Source organism: Plecotus auritus (genome assembly GCF_963455305.1).
Source record: "Plecotus auritus genome assembly, chromosome: 1".
Taxonomy (NCBI): Eukaryota; Metazoa; Chordata; class Mammalia; order Chiroptera; family Vespertilionidae; genus Plecotus; species Plecotus auritus.
This window is the reverse complement of record NC_137770.1, coordinates 233,819,027-233,832,850: the sequence shown is the minus strand read 5'-3', so window position 1 is coordinate 233,832,850 and position 13,824 is coordinate 233,819,027. Positions and strand designations below refer to the sequence as shown.

The window sequence follows — 13,824 nt, the reverse complement described above, 5'->3', positions numbered from 1 at the left end:
GAGGGCAGCCAAGGAGAAAGGAAGAAAAACCAGCAAGCACAAGTTGGTTGACTGCCATGATGACAGGGCATTTCCTCCCTATTTCATCAATAAAAGCTACTAGGTCTATAATTTCATGGTTCTTCACTCATTACCTGGAAAAAAAAACACATGGGAAAACTCTAGGCACTTTTCTACATTAAATGGGAATCCACCGATACAAGGACATGATGGATTTCCATCAAAGCTTTCAAAAACCCATCAGACTCTAATGCAAAAAAAAAAAAAAAGCATGTGGATTTTTTTTTATATATAGAATTTGTACAATAATACCTAAAGAATACTAATTGCGTACTAGTATTATGTTTTAGTTAGGTTACTTCTATAACTTTGGGATGTGTTGTTACTGACAATCTGAAAGAGGGAAGGGTGGTTACACTGCTTCTCTAGGAACACAACAATGCATTTCTTTTTTTAAAAAATATATTTTTATTTCAGAGAGGAAGGGAGAGGGGGAGAGAGATAGAAACATCAATGATGAGGGAGAATCATTGATTGGCTGCCTCCTGCACCCCCTACTGGGGAGCGAGCCCGAAACCCAGGACTGTGCCCTTGAGAGGAATCGAACCCAGGACCCTTCAGTCCTCAGGCTGATGCTCTATCCACTGAGTCAAACCAGCCAGGGCAATGCATATCTTTAAAGGATTGTAAATGAATAAAAATACTCAACTACAAGAAAAGTGGCTCTCTGAGTCTAAACCTACAGGCCAAAAAGTTTAAGTGGTTTTCCTTCAAGGACATATATACAGATATAGACAGAAGATTGCAAGAGCATCTGCCCCCTGGTGGTCATTGCGCATCATAGCTACCAGTCAGATGGTCAGTCTTCATTTCAGCAAGCCTCTCACAAACACAAAAAGTACTTCATAAAACCAAACAAAATGAAATAAAAAAAATTCACTGCTCAATTAAAGCTATTTAAAATTACTTCAAAATTCTCAAGGCAAGAATGCTCATAGGTTTTTAAAATTCACCCCAGTGAAATGGATTGCTCACTTTAAAAATAAGATATAAACAGTTTTGGCTACTTCAGCCATTTTAAACTTTTGATCTCAGAAACTCTTTATACTCTTAAAATAACTTAGGATGCCAAACAACTAATAGATTTATGTATTAGGAAATTAAAGTTAAAATATTAATTCCTAATAAAAATTCATACCATGTTAACAAACATTTTCTATGAAAATAACTACATCTTCCAAAGCAAAAAACGCCTAGCAAGAATACATGTTTTACATTTTTGCTTATCTCTACTGTCTAGGATAACAGAAGACAACTGGATTCTTTTATCTGCTTCTATTTTGAATGTTCTGCAATACTTTTGTTTTGCATGTATGAGTACAAATAAAATCCAGGAACTTTGTAAGTTTCAAGGACTTTCACAGGTTCCCAGACAATATTTAAGGAGTCGCTAAGTTAATCCATCTATTCATATTTCTAAGAATAGCATTGAGAAAGGAAGTAGGCCCTGAAATATGCAGGCTACTGGCTATTCACGCCAGGGATCAGATGTTCTAAAACTCTTTCTTTCAGCTCCTTCCTTCCTCCATTTGTGACCACCTTCCTAAAAACAGATCCTCAACCCTCTAGTCTTCTTGTTTTATATATTATCTTGAGTGGCCTTATTCTTCTGACTTCTAATACTACCTATAATACATCAAATGTCAATCCTAACTCTAACCTGGTGGTCATTTCCACCTGAAGAATATTTTATTGCTATCCCAAATTCAACAAGTTTAAAACCAAAACTATTTCACCTTCTTCCAAATATTTATTAATTCCTCCCAGGCCCCCTACTTAATAAAAAGTTACACCTTAATTCCTAGCTATCGTTAATTCTCCACTCTACTACCCCATACAGAGTCAAAATTTTGTTTAACCTCCTATATAGTCTGTCACCAACGTTCTTACCAGACAGGACATTTTGTAAAAATCCTTGTCATTCCCCTCCAATTATAAAGCTTTGCTGGATATGTAATGCTTTCAATAATAAAGATTGAAAAAAAAGAAAAGCTGATGGCACCTCAATCTACAACAAGATATATTAAGGCCCAACCTACTGCTCCAGTCTCACCAACCCCACCTCACTCTAAACATACAACACTCTATCCAGGGCATACAATGCTTTCCATTCTCTAAACCTGTGACATTGCTCATACTGTCCCTTAGCTGAACTAGCTTTAGTTTCTTATACATGGGAACCACATGTGCATACTGAATTGCAATGTAAAATGTCTTTATTGAATTTCAATCAAGTCAGTCATTATTTGATTCTGTTTGGAGAATTTCATTTTTCTGCTAGGCACAGTAAGATAAACAAAATATGGCTGAGTACTCTTAATGGTTCTGAGTTTACTAAGAGTATACCAAAGAGCATTTGGGTGAAATTCATTATTTAACTGTTCAGTTTCCCCTCAAATCTCCTGCAATCCTAAGTATCAAAATATTTTAAATCTCCAAACAAACAAAAAAATCAAAATAATCATAAACCTGTTTTGAGTTGAATGGACCTTTCTCTACACTAACTGCTACTCAACTCATCTAAAAAAAAAAAAAAACACAACACAAAACTTTGGCTGTGAGACAAAGGGAAAAAGTTAAATATTGAGCCCATCTAAATCTACAATGTAACCCAGGGAAATCCACTAAGCCTCTCTAATATTCTCATAAATTTAAACCTCATTTTGCTCATCCATAAAATGGTGATTAACAACTTCCTTGCAGAAATGTTGAAAAACTTAAATAATACATACAAAGTACACAGTGCCTGGCTTTACCTAATTAAATGGGTGCTAATACTATGCAAATGACATAAGCTAGTTGAATTGATTATTAAAAATACTATGATATTAATAAGCTTCAGAGTTATATCTTTTCATGTATTTGATTCTTTAAATTTCTGTCAGGTGATAAAAGTAAACCAAGTTTCAGTTCCTAATATCAACACTAAGTTTTCCTTCATTTAAAAAGAAAAATCACTATGGGTAGACTTTAATAAAAGCTTCCTACATTAATTGCTATTGTGGCCTTCAAAATGCCTCCATGAAATACTCAAACTGATATATTTGTGGCATATGTAATTTAAAATAAGGATAACTTGTACATGCAGTATGCTTAAATATAAACATGTATCATAGGTACGTAACATGGAAAACAGGCCAGCAGGAAACACAACATATTAATAATTGTAAGTAATCATTAAATTCATTTCAACACTTCCCTGAATTTTCCAAATTTCCTACAATGGCCAAGAATTACAAGTTGAAAATTTTAACTGATGGATCGTTAGAACATATGAAAATATGGTTAACCTCAGTCTTAGCAAGAAAATGTGAATTGAAATCACACTAAAATACCATTTTTCACCTATCAGATTTGTCAAGCTTCAAGTTCAGTAGAACATGCTAATCGTTTCCCACATATGCTGTCATGCATGCTCATGGAAAGGTAAACTAATATGTTACCTATAGGAAGCTATTTGGCTTTATGTATCACAATTACACAAATAATCCTCTGACCTGGCAATTCCCATTTCTGGGAATTTATCCTACAGATAATACTTGCTCATACAAAGCAACCATTAGAGCAGCCTAGATGTCAATAACATGGACCCAGCAAAAATGGCTCACCCATGTTTGAAAATGCTCTGGCTGTATTACTAACAAGATACTAGTAAGTGTTTAGAGGGGGGGGGGGGGGAGGGGTGTGTGTGTGTGTGTGTGTGTGTGTGTGTGTGTGTGGTTATCTAGGTGGATGGAGGTCAGGAATAAAGAGACTTTAACTTTAGCTCTTCCATTTTAAAAACAGATAATAATCACATGGTTCAAAACAATTACTAAACAAAACACAAATCAATGCAAAGAAACAAGCAAGAATGACAAAAGTGGAAACCATTTCAAAGGTTCAGATTTCTTCACCCAAGCACTAGAAAATAAACCTTAACCCCAATTTTGTACAACCCCAGAGTCAAAATGGGAGGGAGAACACCACTCTGCCATCCTTAATGTAACAAAACCAGAAAAAAAAACAGCACTGCTATTTCCCCTTACAGACTCCAGAAAATAGGTACTCCCTACTGGATTCCAACTCTGAAAGTCACTAAAAAGTATGAAACACCAAAGCAGCCATTTTTCAAGATACCCTACCAGGCAGCAGACAATGAGAATGACCAGGAAGATCAAATAAACATAATTTAATAAACTTAAACATTAATAAAACTTGTAGCATGGTATACAATAACTCACCTGTGTTGTTTTACCAGACCCAGTTTCACCAACCAGTACAAAGGACTGATGTCTAACCAGAATATCTGTAAACCTATCCTTGTATTCCCAAACAGGGAGCTGAAGCCGTTTCTTTAAAATATCATAGTATCGAGGAGTATGGGGCAAATTGGTAAATGGATTAATGCACTGTGGAAGTGATGTGTGTCCTGCATGTCCGGTGTGTGTTGAATGAGCAGAATGTGTTGAATGTGCTGAGTGGGTTGAGTGAGCTGAATGGGAAGCTTTTAGAGGTGGTAATCCAGCACTGATAAGCATAGCATTAGTGGAAGCTCGCAATTCCTTCTCTTTTTCTTTCTCCCTCTCCCGTTCTCTATCTCCTCTATCACGTTCTCGGTCCCGATCTTTAGACCGATCTTCACGATCCCGGTCACGATCTCGATCCTTCCTATAAAAAAAAGAAAGAAAGAAAATTAGAATTCACATTCTGAATTTTATGTAAAATTTATGTTCACAGCAGTGTTATATTCACAAAGTAAGTAAATGTCCAACAACCAAATCAATACACTGATATAAAACTCAATGAATTACTTAAGTACCAGAATAAAAGAGAACTTATAACCAAGGACTCTCCATGCCTCACGCATTAAACATCCTTCCCCCTTTCTTGATGACACCTCAAATTCTGTTAAGGGACAGTCTCTTCACAACCTTTAGCCATCAGATAACACAAGAACTCAATCTTCTGCAAGTAAAATAAAATCCCTTTCTAGGTAGAAGTTCAATACTGAGGGCAGGGTGGGGAAAAGATAGAAGCCAATCAGGCATAAAAAGAAAAAGATAAAAAGAAAGGATGACATCAAAAACGCCCAGAGTCCTCCAAGTATGTAAAAAGGTATTTTTTTGCACTTAGCATTGTGTTCAAAATTTAGCAAGAATACTGCTTCTAGACACAAAGACAATTCCACTTCACATTATAGTAATATGAATTATACTTCTCAGCATTTTCCCAATTTTGTTCAATAAGCATACATTGCTGTATAAGAAAAACTAAAATTAGTTTTTCTTAGAATAAACAGTTTTTATTCTTCTGTTTCATTTACTCTTGCATGATATCCTTAAAGCAAGAGTAAAACATTGGAAGTACTTTGTAAACCTCTGTACACTACTACATTATTTAAAATTGTACAGATGTGCACTATATGAAACTAGGCCAATTTTAAATAGTCAATTCTAGTATCTACTTCGTTACTACAGATGATCCCTATATCAGTAATTTAAAAATAATCTATGCTTATTCATTCTACAAATCCAGTTTACTTCAGACCAAGTCCTATGGCAGACAAACTTGCCACAAGGTGTTTGGACCTAGACTTGAAATAGACAACATGGAGCTATGACAAAAGCCACTAGATATGTCACTGCTCCTTATTCATAACACTCAAAGACATACAAATTTCCTACACCCTGATTGTCAGAAGCAGAGTGGAAGACCATTAATTCTCTGTAACAGCACATCAGCTGGGCAACAGTAACCCCCAATTGGTAGAATACAGCTAAAATGCTAAACCCAAGAGAAGGAAGGATGGTGCCCCAATTACAGAAATAAACTAACCAATTTGATTTCGTCCTTCCCAAATATATATAAATTAGAGGCCCAGTGCATGAATTCGTGCACAGGTGGGGTCCGGCCAGCCTGGCCCCAATAAGGGCGGATCAGGGCCGGGCCTGTGGGGAGGATGGCAGGAGGTTGGCCAGACAGCCCTGCCCGATAGGAGGCCGAGCAAAGGAGGAGCTGTGGGCCGATCAGGATGGTGAGGCCCCATTAGGGGTGGGATTAGCCAGGGGGTGGGGGGCCACGGGAGGTTGGCCAGCTGGCCCCACCCCCCATCGGGCCGGTTCGCTGACCGCAGTGGATGTCATAGATACGGGTCGTTACAGCGTTCCCGTCGCTGGCTTTTTATATATATACTAGAGGCCCGGTGCACAAAATTTGTGCACTTGGGGGGTGGGGGAGGGCTCCTTAAGCCCGGCCTGCACCCTCTTGCAGTCCGGGAGCCCTCGGGGAGCAAGCCTAAGCCGGCAGTGGGACATCCTTAGCACTGCCTCGGAGGTGGGAGAGGGTCCTGCCACCACCGCTGTGCTCGCCAGCTGTGAGCCCTGCTTTTGGCTGAGCAGCACTCTCCCTGTGGGAGCACACTGACCACCAGGGGGGCAGCTCCTGCATTGAGTGTCTACCCCCTGGTGGTCAGTGCATGTCATAGTGACTGGTCATTCTACAGTTCAGTCAATTTGCATATTAGCCTTTTATTATATAGGACCAGGGGCCCGGTGCATGAAGATTCGTGCATGGGGGGTGGGTCCCTCAGCCCAAACTGCACCCTCTCCAATCTGAGAGTTTCTGTCTTTGCAATCATATGAGTGAATTGTCTGAGACCCCGACCCAGTTTGGTTTGTTGCTCACAGAATAGAGACCTTTTTTTTTTCTTTGCTCCATTGGTGGAGATTTCCTAGAAGTTGCAGGATATCTTCCCTTTAATTTTTCCTCAATACTGTGACTTTACTTATGTCTCTCACCTTTGCATTCCCTCCATCCCCCACCCGCAACAGTAACTTGCTCCAGGCTCACTTTGCTCTAGTGTCTAGGAGATCCCGCAACGGGTCTGCCACCAGAACTACGATTCCCAGCATTCCTGGTGCTCCCCGCGCTCTGGGCTTCCGCTTCTGGTCCAGGGGCTGCACAAACCCAAAGGACTGCGAACTCCAGCCGCCCTCAGGCTGGGCTGACAGAACCAGACACTCCAGCATCGTCCCAGGACCCCGGCCACAGGCTCGAAGCGGGTGGGGTCCCGGGGATGCCCACTGCATCGCCCCAACTACATGGAGGGTGGGTGGACGTCCCACCCTGCCCCTGGCTGCTTGGTGCCTGCGCATTTGCACGCTGCCCACAGGCACCCCATCTTTGTCAGGTTAGTTTGCATACTCACTCCTGATTGGCTGTAGGCATCACAGAGGTACAGTCAATTTACATATATGTCTATTATTAGTATAGAAGAGTTTATTCTATGGGAATTTATTTATATTCACATACATATATCCCAATGCACACCACAGGACATACAAGCTGGGATGATAGTCTCGCATCCCATTTGGCACAAAAGGATTTCAAAGAAAAAAAGGAAAACTTAATAAACATACAAGATGAAGTATCAATTCAAATCTTAAGCTTCCTAGCCTATCTTTGAAACATTCTATTAGTTATCCTTTCTTTGCTTCTCTCATTCTGCCTCTGGTCTAAGGTGCTCATTAATTAAATAAGTATTTATATTGCCCCAAAATGTGAATGAGGAACAGTTTATAATAGAAATGTGCCCAGCAAAATAAGAAGCACTGTAGCCACAAATGGTTCAAAGACTGGATATCTTTAAAAATCACAGAACATAAAAGAATCTTTAAAGAACTGATCTAAGTAAAAACAATTCACATTTATAGCACTCCATAGGTCCCGGGGGTGGGCAGGGCAGCTACAACACTGATGTAAGAGAAACACATTGATTGGTTGCCTCCCACACAAGCCAACGAGGGCCCGGGAGGGAGGAACCTGCAACCAAATCACATGCCCTTGACGGGAATAGAACCTGGGACCCTTTGGTCCACTGGCTGACACTCTATCCCAGGGGTGGGCAAACTTTTTGACTTGAGGGCCACAATGGGTTCTTAAACTGGACCGGAGGGCCGGAACAAAAGCATGGATGGAGTGTTTGTGTGAACTAATATAAATTCAAAGTAAAGGAGCGGAGGGGAGAGCAAGAGAACCGGATAGAACAGCCGGATCCGGCCCGTGGGCCGTAGTTTGTCCAAGGCTGCTCTATCCACTAAGCCAACATAGCTAGACCAAATTAGGCTCTTTTATTATAAAGGAGTTTCATTGTTATGAAGATATACTAGTTGAGGTATAATGCTTTAAAACTATCAAAGCAGTGCTTTATAATTACTTAGCCACAATACTGGCAAGGGGAAAATATGACAGTTGTTGAACAGTGGTTCTGTACTCAATCCTAGCTCAGCAATTAAGCTAACTAGATGACCAGTTATCTATTTCCTCCTCTTTAAAAAGTGGTTACTCATATGTCCTGTGGGGTATTTCAAGAATTAAATGAAATATTGCTTATCATTCAAGGTTTTTTTTTTTTTTTTAATTTACAATACCATGTTAAAATTCCACATGGAATAACAGGTACTAGAATAATCTTCCTTCCAGGAACTTCTCATAAGGATGTAAGTGTGCAAACATGTACACATAGGATGTTCATCACACTTTTCATTTACAAAATGATAGACTGGGAAATTACCAAAGCATCAAAGAACAGGAAATTGGTTAAAAAGTTATGACACACCTTCACAAGTGGAATACTATGCAGCCAATGAAAAGGTTAATGTAGTCCTATTCTATAATTTGACATATTTCTAAATAAATAAAAACATATATCGAAACATCCCACTGATATTAAATATAATTCATATTTATGAACAAATATTCAATCTTTTTAAAAAGTTCATCAGAGGATTAAAGACAGATGAAATTTTCATGGAATTCTTTGCCTTTTTGTTTATATCTTCATGTATGGAGCAAGTTAATCTCACTTACATCAGAGGATTGTAGTGATTGTTGCTTATACATATAAAGCATCTAAACCAGTGGTCGGCAAACTCATTAGTCAACAGAGCGGCAACCGAGTGGTTTGCCGACCACTGATCTAAACTAACATCAAAGTGAAAAATGTCCCTATTTTCAAAAAATGTCCCCCATACTTCAATAGTAAGTTGTCTTTTCAGTTATATGTATAAACTTGTGGGACGATGGGGGAAAAAATGAGGTCAGTTTCTATCATAAACCTTTAACTTATCCACCTGATCCCAAAATTAAAATATACCAGGAATAAATAAAGCTACACAGGAGTAAATCTATACAGACTGGAGGAAAAAGTAATTTTATAATTGTTTGTATGGAAAATAATACAATAACTAATAAATAATACAAGAATAAACTATTTTGGCTGAAACCGGTTTGGCTCAGTGGATAGAGCGTCGGCCTGCGGACTGAAAGGTCCCGGGTTCGATTCCGGTCAAGGGCATGTACCTTGGTTGCGGGCATGTCCCCAGTGGGAGGTGTGCAAGAGGCAGCCAATCGATGTTTCTCTCTCATCGATGTTTCTAACTCTCTATCCCTCTCCCTTCCTCTCTGTAAAAAATCAATAAAATATATTTAAAAAAAAAAAAAAAAAGAATAAACTATTTTGCATGTTCAAAGCTGTAAACCTACGTTAGCCCCAACCTGTATATAGTTTGGGAGCTTGAATCTGAGTGAAATCTCCCCTGAATCAATCACTTTCCCTTCTCAGTACTGGGGAAATGGAACAGCCATGTTTGGCAGTGAAGTTCACAATACTGACAACCCTACCCTCTCAGATAAAACCACCTGCTAATACCAAGGCTTAAAAAAAATAATCTGCAAGACTGCATGACAGTCAACAAAAGTGATTTTTTTTTTTTGGTTAATCCTCACTTGAGGACATTTTTGTCAATGATTTCTAGGGAGAGTGGAAGGGAGCGGGAGAGAGAAACATAGATGTGAGAGACACATCCATTGATTGCCTCCCACATGCACCCACCAGGGCCAGGGATCCAAGCCTCCAACAGATCAGAACTGAACCCGGGACCCTTCAGTCCAAGGGCTGACGCTCCATCCCTGCTAGGGCAAATGTGACTTTTAAATTATAAAACATACATGGGGAAAAAACCAAGCACTAATAAACGTGGTAAACTCACTGCTAACGAAAATTCGTTTTATGAGATGATATTCAGGTGACACAGAAATAACTATACAAATGTCCCTCCAAAATATCTCAGAACTTGGGCCTTATTACAGGTAGAAGTCATATAATAACCAAGAGAATCAATCATAAGGTCACCACCTTTGACCTAGAAAGATACCTGTTCTGCAAGAGAAAGGGAGCAACCCATGTGCAATGGGACCACTAATGCCAAGAAAAGCATTTTAATGGTGCACATATAGACATCAATTGCATCTGAGCCAGATGACAATTAATTTTGCTTCACAGGAACCAAAAACCAAGTGTTCCCCACTTTACTGATCCATCATAAATGTCCCTAAAATAGGCTTTAATGACTCTTAACTAGTCATAGTATGTGTGCTGTAATAAAGAGGCTAAGAATGAAAATAAAAAATCAAGGATCTAAATCCAGCTGTGTGAACTGTGTAAGTTTGCATAAGCCACCTTAACAACTCTGGGTCTCCCTTTCTCATCCCTGAAGCGGAGTTGATTGCACTCTCTTTTAAAGTCACTTCCAATTCTAAACAGTCTATGACAAGCAGCTCTAACACTCTAAAGTTTTGTGTGTTTTTTGGGGGGGAGGGAAAGACTAGAGATTTCTAAATTTAACATTGTAAACTAAGAAATTTACACGGTTAAAATGCTACATACTTCTGCTTCCTGTATTCAACACAAGGGAGGTTGTCAAAAAGTACACCCTTAACCTGTCCTGGCTTATACTAAAGACACGGCTTTGGGTGAACAAAAATTCACCAAAGTTATATAGATGACCTGAAACAGTGATTCTGAAACAAATACACACAATAAAACCATAAAACTATTTGGAGACCCAGACTTTTGTGGTTTTGCTTGAATTATCCAAATAAATACCTTTACTTCAGGAATAAAAGTTCACACTGAACAAGAAATGATTTTGATGCAATTGTTAAATTCATCTGTACCTTTCATGAAACGCTAAGGGCAAGGAATCTGAAACACCACGAGTCTGTAGTATTTGGACTCTCAAACTCTCCACAGGCGATATTCTGCCAGAAATACTAAAAACATTTTTTGAAAAGGGTCTTCTTGTTTCAAAAGCTATTTACGAATGAAGGCGGGAGGGGTAGAAATAAAAAAATAAAATAAAAAAAGAACTTATTGGCAAAAAACGATGCCTTCTAATGCCTATCCCAGGAATGCCCAATAGCCACTGTTTTGGTCAAAGCAGGAAATAAAGGAGATGGCGGGAGCGTGGGCAGAAAGCGGAAGTTTGCCTAGTGTCTACTTTGCACTGTTTGAATGGACGGAGGCACGCGCTCTCCCGCCAAAGTATAAAAGCACAGGCCTCCCGGCCCATCAGGTATACTCCACGTTTTCGTCTCTCCCGGCCGGCCCTCTCCTCTCCCTTCCCCCGTTGGCATGCCTCACTCAACTCCCGCCACCCCCATACCAGCCACCAAGAACCCACGCGCGGCTCTCACTTTCCGCCCTCCTCCTTTCTCCTGGCTGGACCCCCACCGGCCCCCAAGGCCCTCTCCCCGGCCGCTCGGGCAGAGAAGTGCCTGATGCCCTCGGAAGCCAATACTCCCGCCTCATCCCCTCCCTGGGCATCAGGCCTCACCCCGGGAACCCAGGCCACGAGGTCCGCACTTTCCTCCCGCCCGCTCCCCTCCAAGTGACTCTTGCTTGGCTCAATCCGGGGAGAGGCGCCCTCGTGGCCACCACAGGCCTCTTCACCCTCCCCAATGGGCCGGGCGGTGGCCGCGCAACACATCTCCCCGCGCCCTTGCCCGGCCGAGTGCCCGGAGTGGCGCCGTTCTCCCCGACCCGCCCTAGTAAAGCGAGCCCAAAGGAAAACAAAGGGCCGGGCTCCGGGCCCCACTCCGCCAAACTGGCCCTGGCCCGCTCCCCGCCGGGACGCCCAACAAAGCCCGAGCCGCTGCCTCGCGCCCCCGGCCTGGCTTACCCATCGGTCCCCGCACGCTTCTTGCCGGAGGGGTAATCCTCCCCCAGGTCTAACCGGTGCCGCTTGGACATCTTCGAGCGTGCGATTACGAAGGAAGTAAAACAGAGAAGCTGGCGGCCTTATCGGCGCAGTCGACGGCAGCTACTTAACTCTGGAGGGCCCCTACCCCTCCCGCTACAACAGCCTACACCGTGCGGCCGGAACCAGGAGGTAAAATGGCGGCGGCGACGAGGGCTGGGCCTGCGTACGCGCTTCCGCAGCGTGCCGTGCGTACGTGCGTACGTGAGCGCGCACGCATCGGAGGCGGGAATTCCAGGCCCGCCCTACTTCTTCCGCAGGCCTCCTCCTCCTCCAGGCTTGTATGGCACTGGAGCTGCTGCTAAGCGGATGATCCCCAAAGGCCTTCACGCCCCTCTGATTAGGAAACTGAGAGAGGAAAACCATCAGTCCCAGTGAGGAAATCCTATCTATCTGTAGTGCCCCGGCATTAGGAGAGTCTGACACTCCGAGAGTTTGAGAAACCAATCAAGATCACACAGCTGGTAAGGGGCAGAGCCAGGACTGGAACCCAACTATTTTATAACTCCAGTTCTAGAACTTGAAGCCACCGACGAGACACTCTCAATTGCAGGGAAGAAAATGAGCTGAGAAAAATGTCAAAACTAGCTATAACCCATTTTTTCCTTCTTTTTTTACCCAACCCGAACAACATGTGCTCAACCTATTAGTATTTTAATATTAACATGGAATAGAGAAAATTGGTAGTAAGGACGTAATTAGCTTCCCCGCCCCTCCCCGTGTGCTTTTTTAATACACTGCCATGGTGTTTTAACCCTACCCCTATCCTCATTCTTTCAGTAACCCTGCAAGATAGGTGTTATTTTATAGATGTGGACTCTAAGGCAGAGGAAGGTTCAGAAGTCTCACAGCCATTAGAGCTGTCCCTAAAGTCGTAGCAAGTTTTGGGGATAAGATGACTCTTATGACTTTTGTGGATCTCTCCCCGAGACTCTATCTGCTTGCTCAATTGCATTCATCCCCAGAAAAAATGCACAAGAAAAAGATCTGTTGACCAAACCAAGCTGGATGATCTATGTAGTATGGAAAATGAATGTTTGGATGCCTGGGAAGACCTAATCAGGATCTTATCCAATCCTCAGAACTGCAATTGCTAAGGTTAAATACAACCTTAATATTGTAGCTGATAAAGAGGTTGTTTTAAAAAAAATCTTTGTACCGCCCTAACCAGCTTGGCTCAGTGGATAGAGCGTCGGCCTGCAGACTAGAGAGTCCCGGGTTCGATACCGGTCAAGGGCATGTACCTTGGTTGTGGGCACATCCTTGGTGGGGGGTGTGCAGGAGGCAGCTGATCAGTGTTTCTCTCTCATCCACATTTCTAACTCTCTATCTCTCTCCCTTCCTCTCTGTAAAAAAAATCAATAAAATATATTTTTAAAAAATCTTTGCACCAAATTCACATTTCAAAGTCAGCACAAAGAAAAGTGAATATCTTCACTTATGACAGATACAGTACAACTTTCTACCCTAATTAACAGTATATTGACTTTTATCAGAGGTCATGATACATAAACACTGAATTGTAAACCTAGAAAAACGTTTCCACCTGATTTTCTCTTTTTAAGTCATTTTAAAATGAGTAAACCTGAGCCCCAGATCATGCCCAAGCTCATACAGCCAGTTAGTGCCAAAGTCAGAATTAAAATTCAGATTTCAGTCTAAATATTCCAGGTTCCCAGTTTGA

At 41.4% G+C, this 13,824-nt stretch overlaps 1 protein-coding gene across 1 annotated transcript in view; it reads right to left on the bottom strand.

The window, feature by feature from the left end:
- Positions 1–12,295, bottom strand: part of DHX15 (DEAH-box helicase 15) — a 59,879-nt gene extending 47,584 nt beyond the window's left edge. The window contains exons 1-2 of the mRNA XM_080641246.1: positions 12,063–12,295; positions 4,284–4,710 (exon numbers count right to left, since the gene is read on the bottom strand). Coding sequence (XP_080497372.1) covers positions 4,284–4,710; positions 12,063–12,133 — 498 coding nt within the window. The 5' untranslated portion in view covers positions 12,134–12,295. The remainder of the gene's footprint in view (positions 1–4,283; positions 4,711–12,062) is intronic.
- Positions 12,296–13,824: the final 1,529 nt, after the last annotated feature.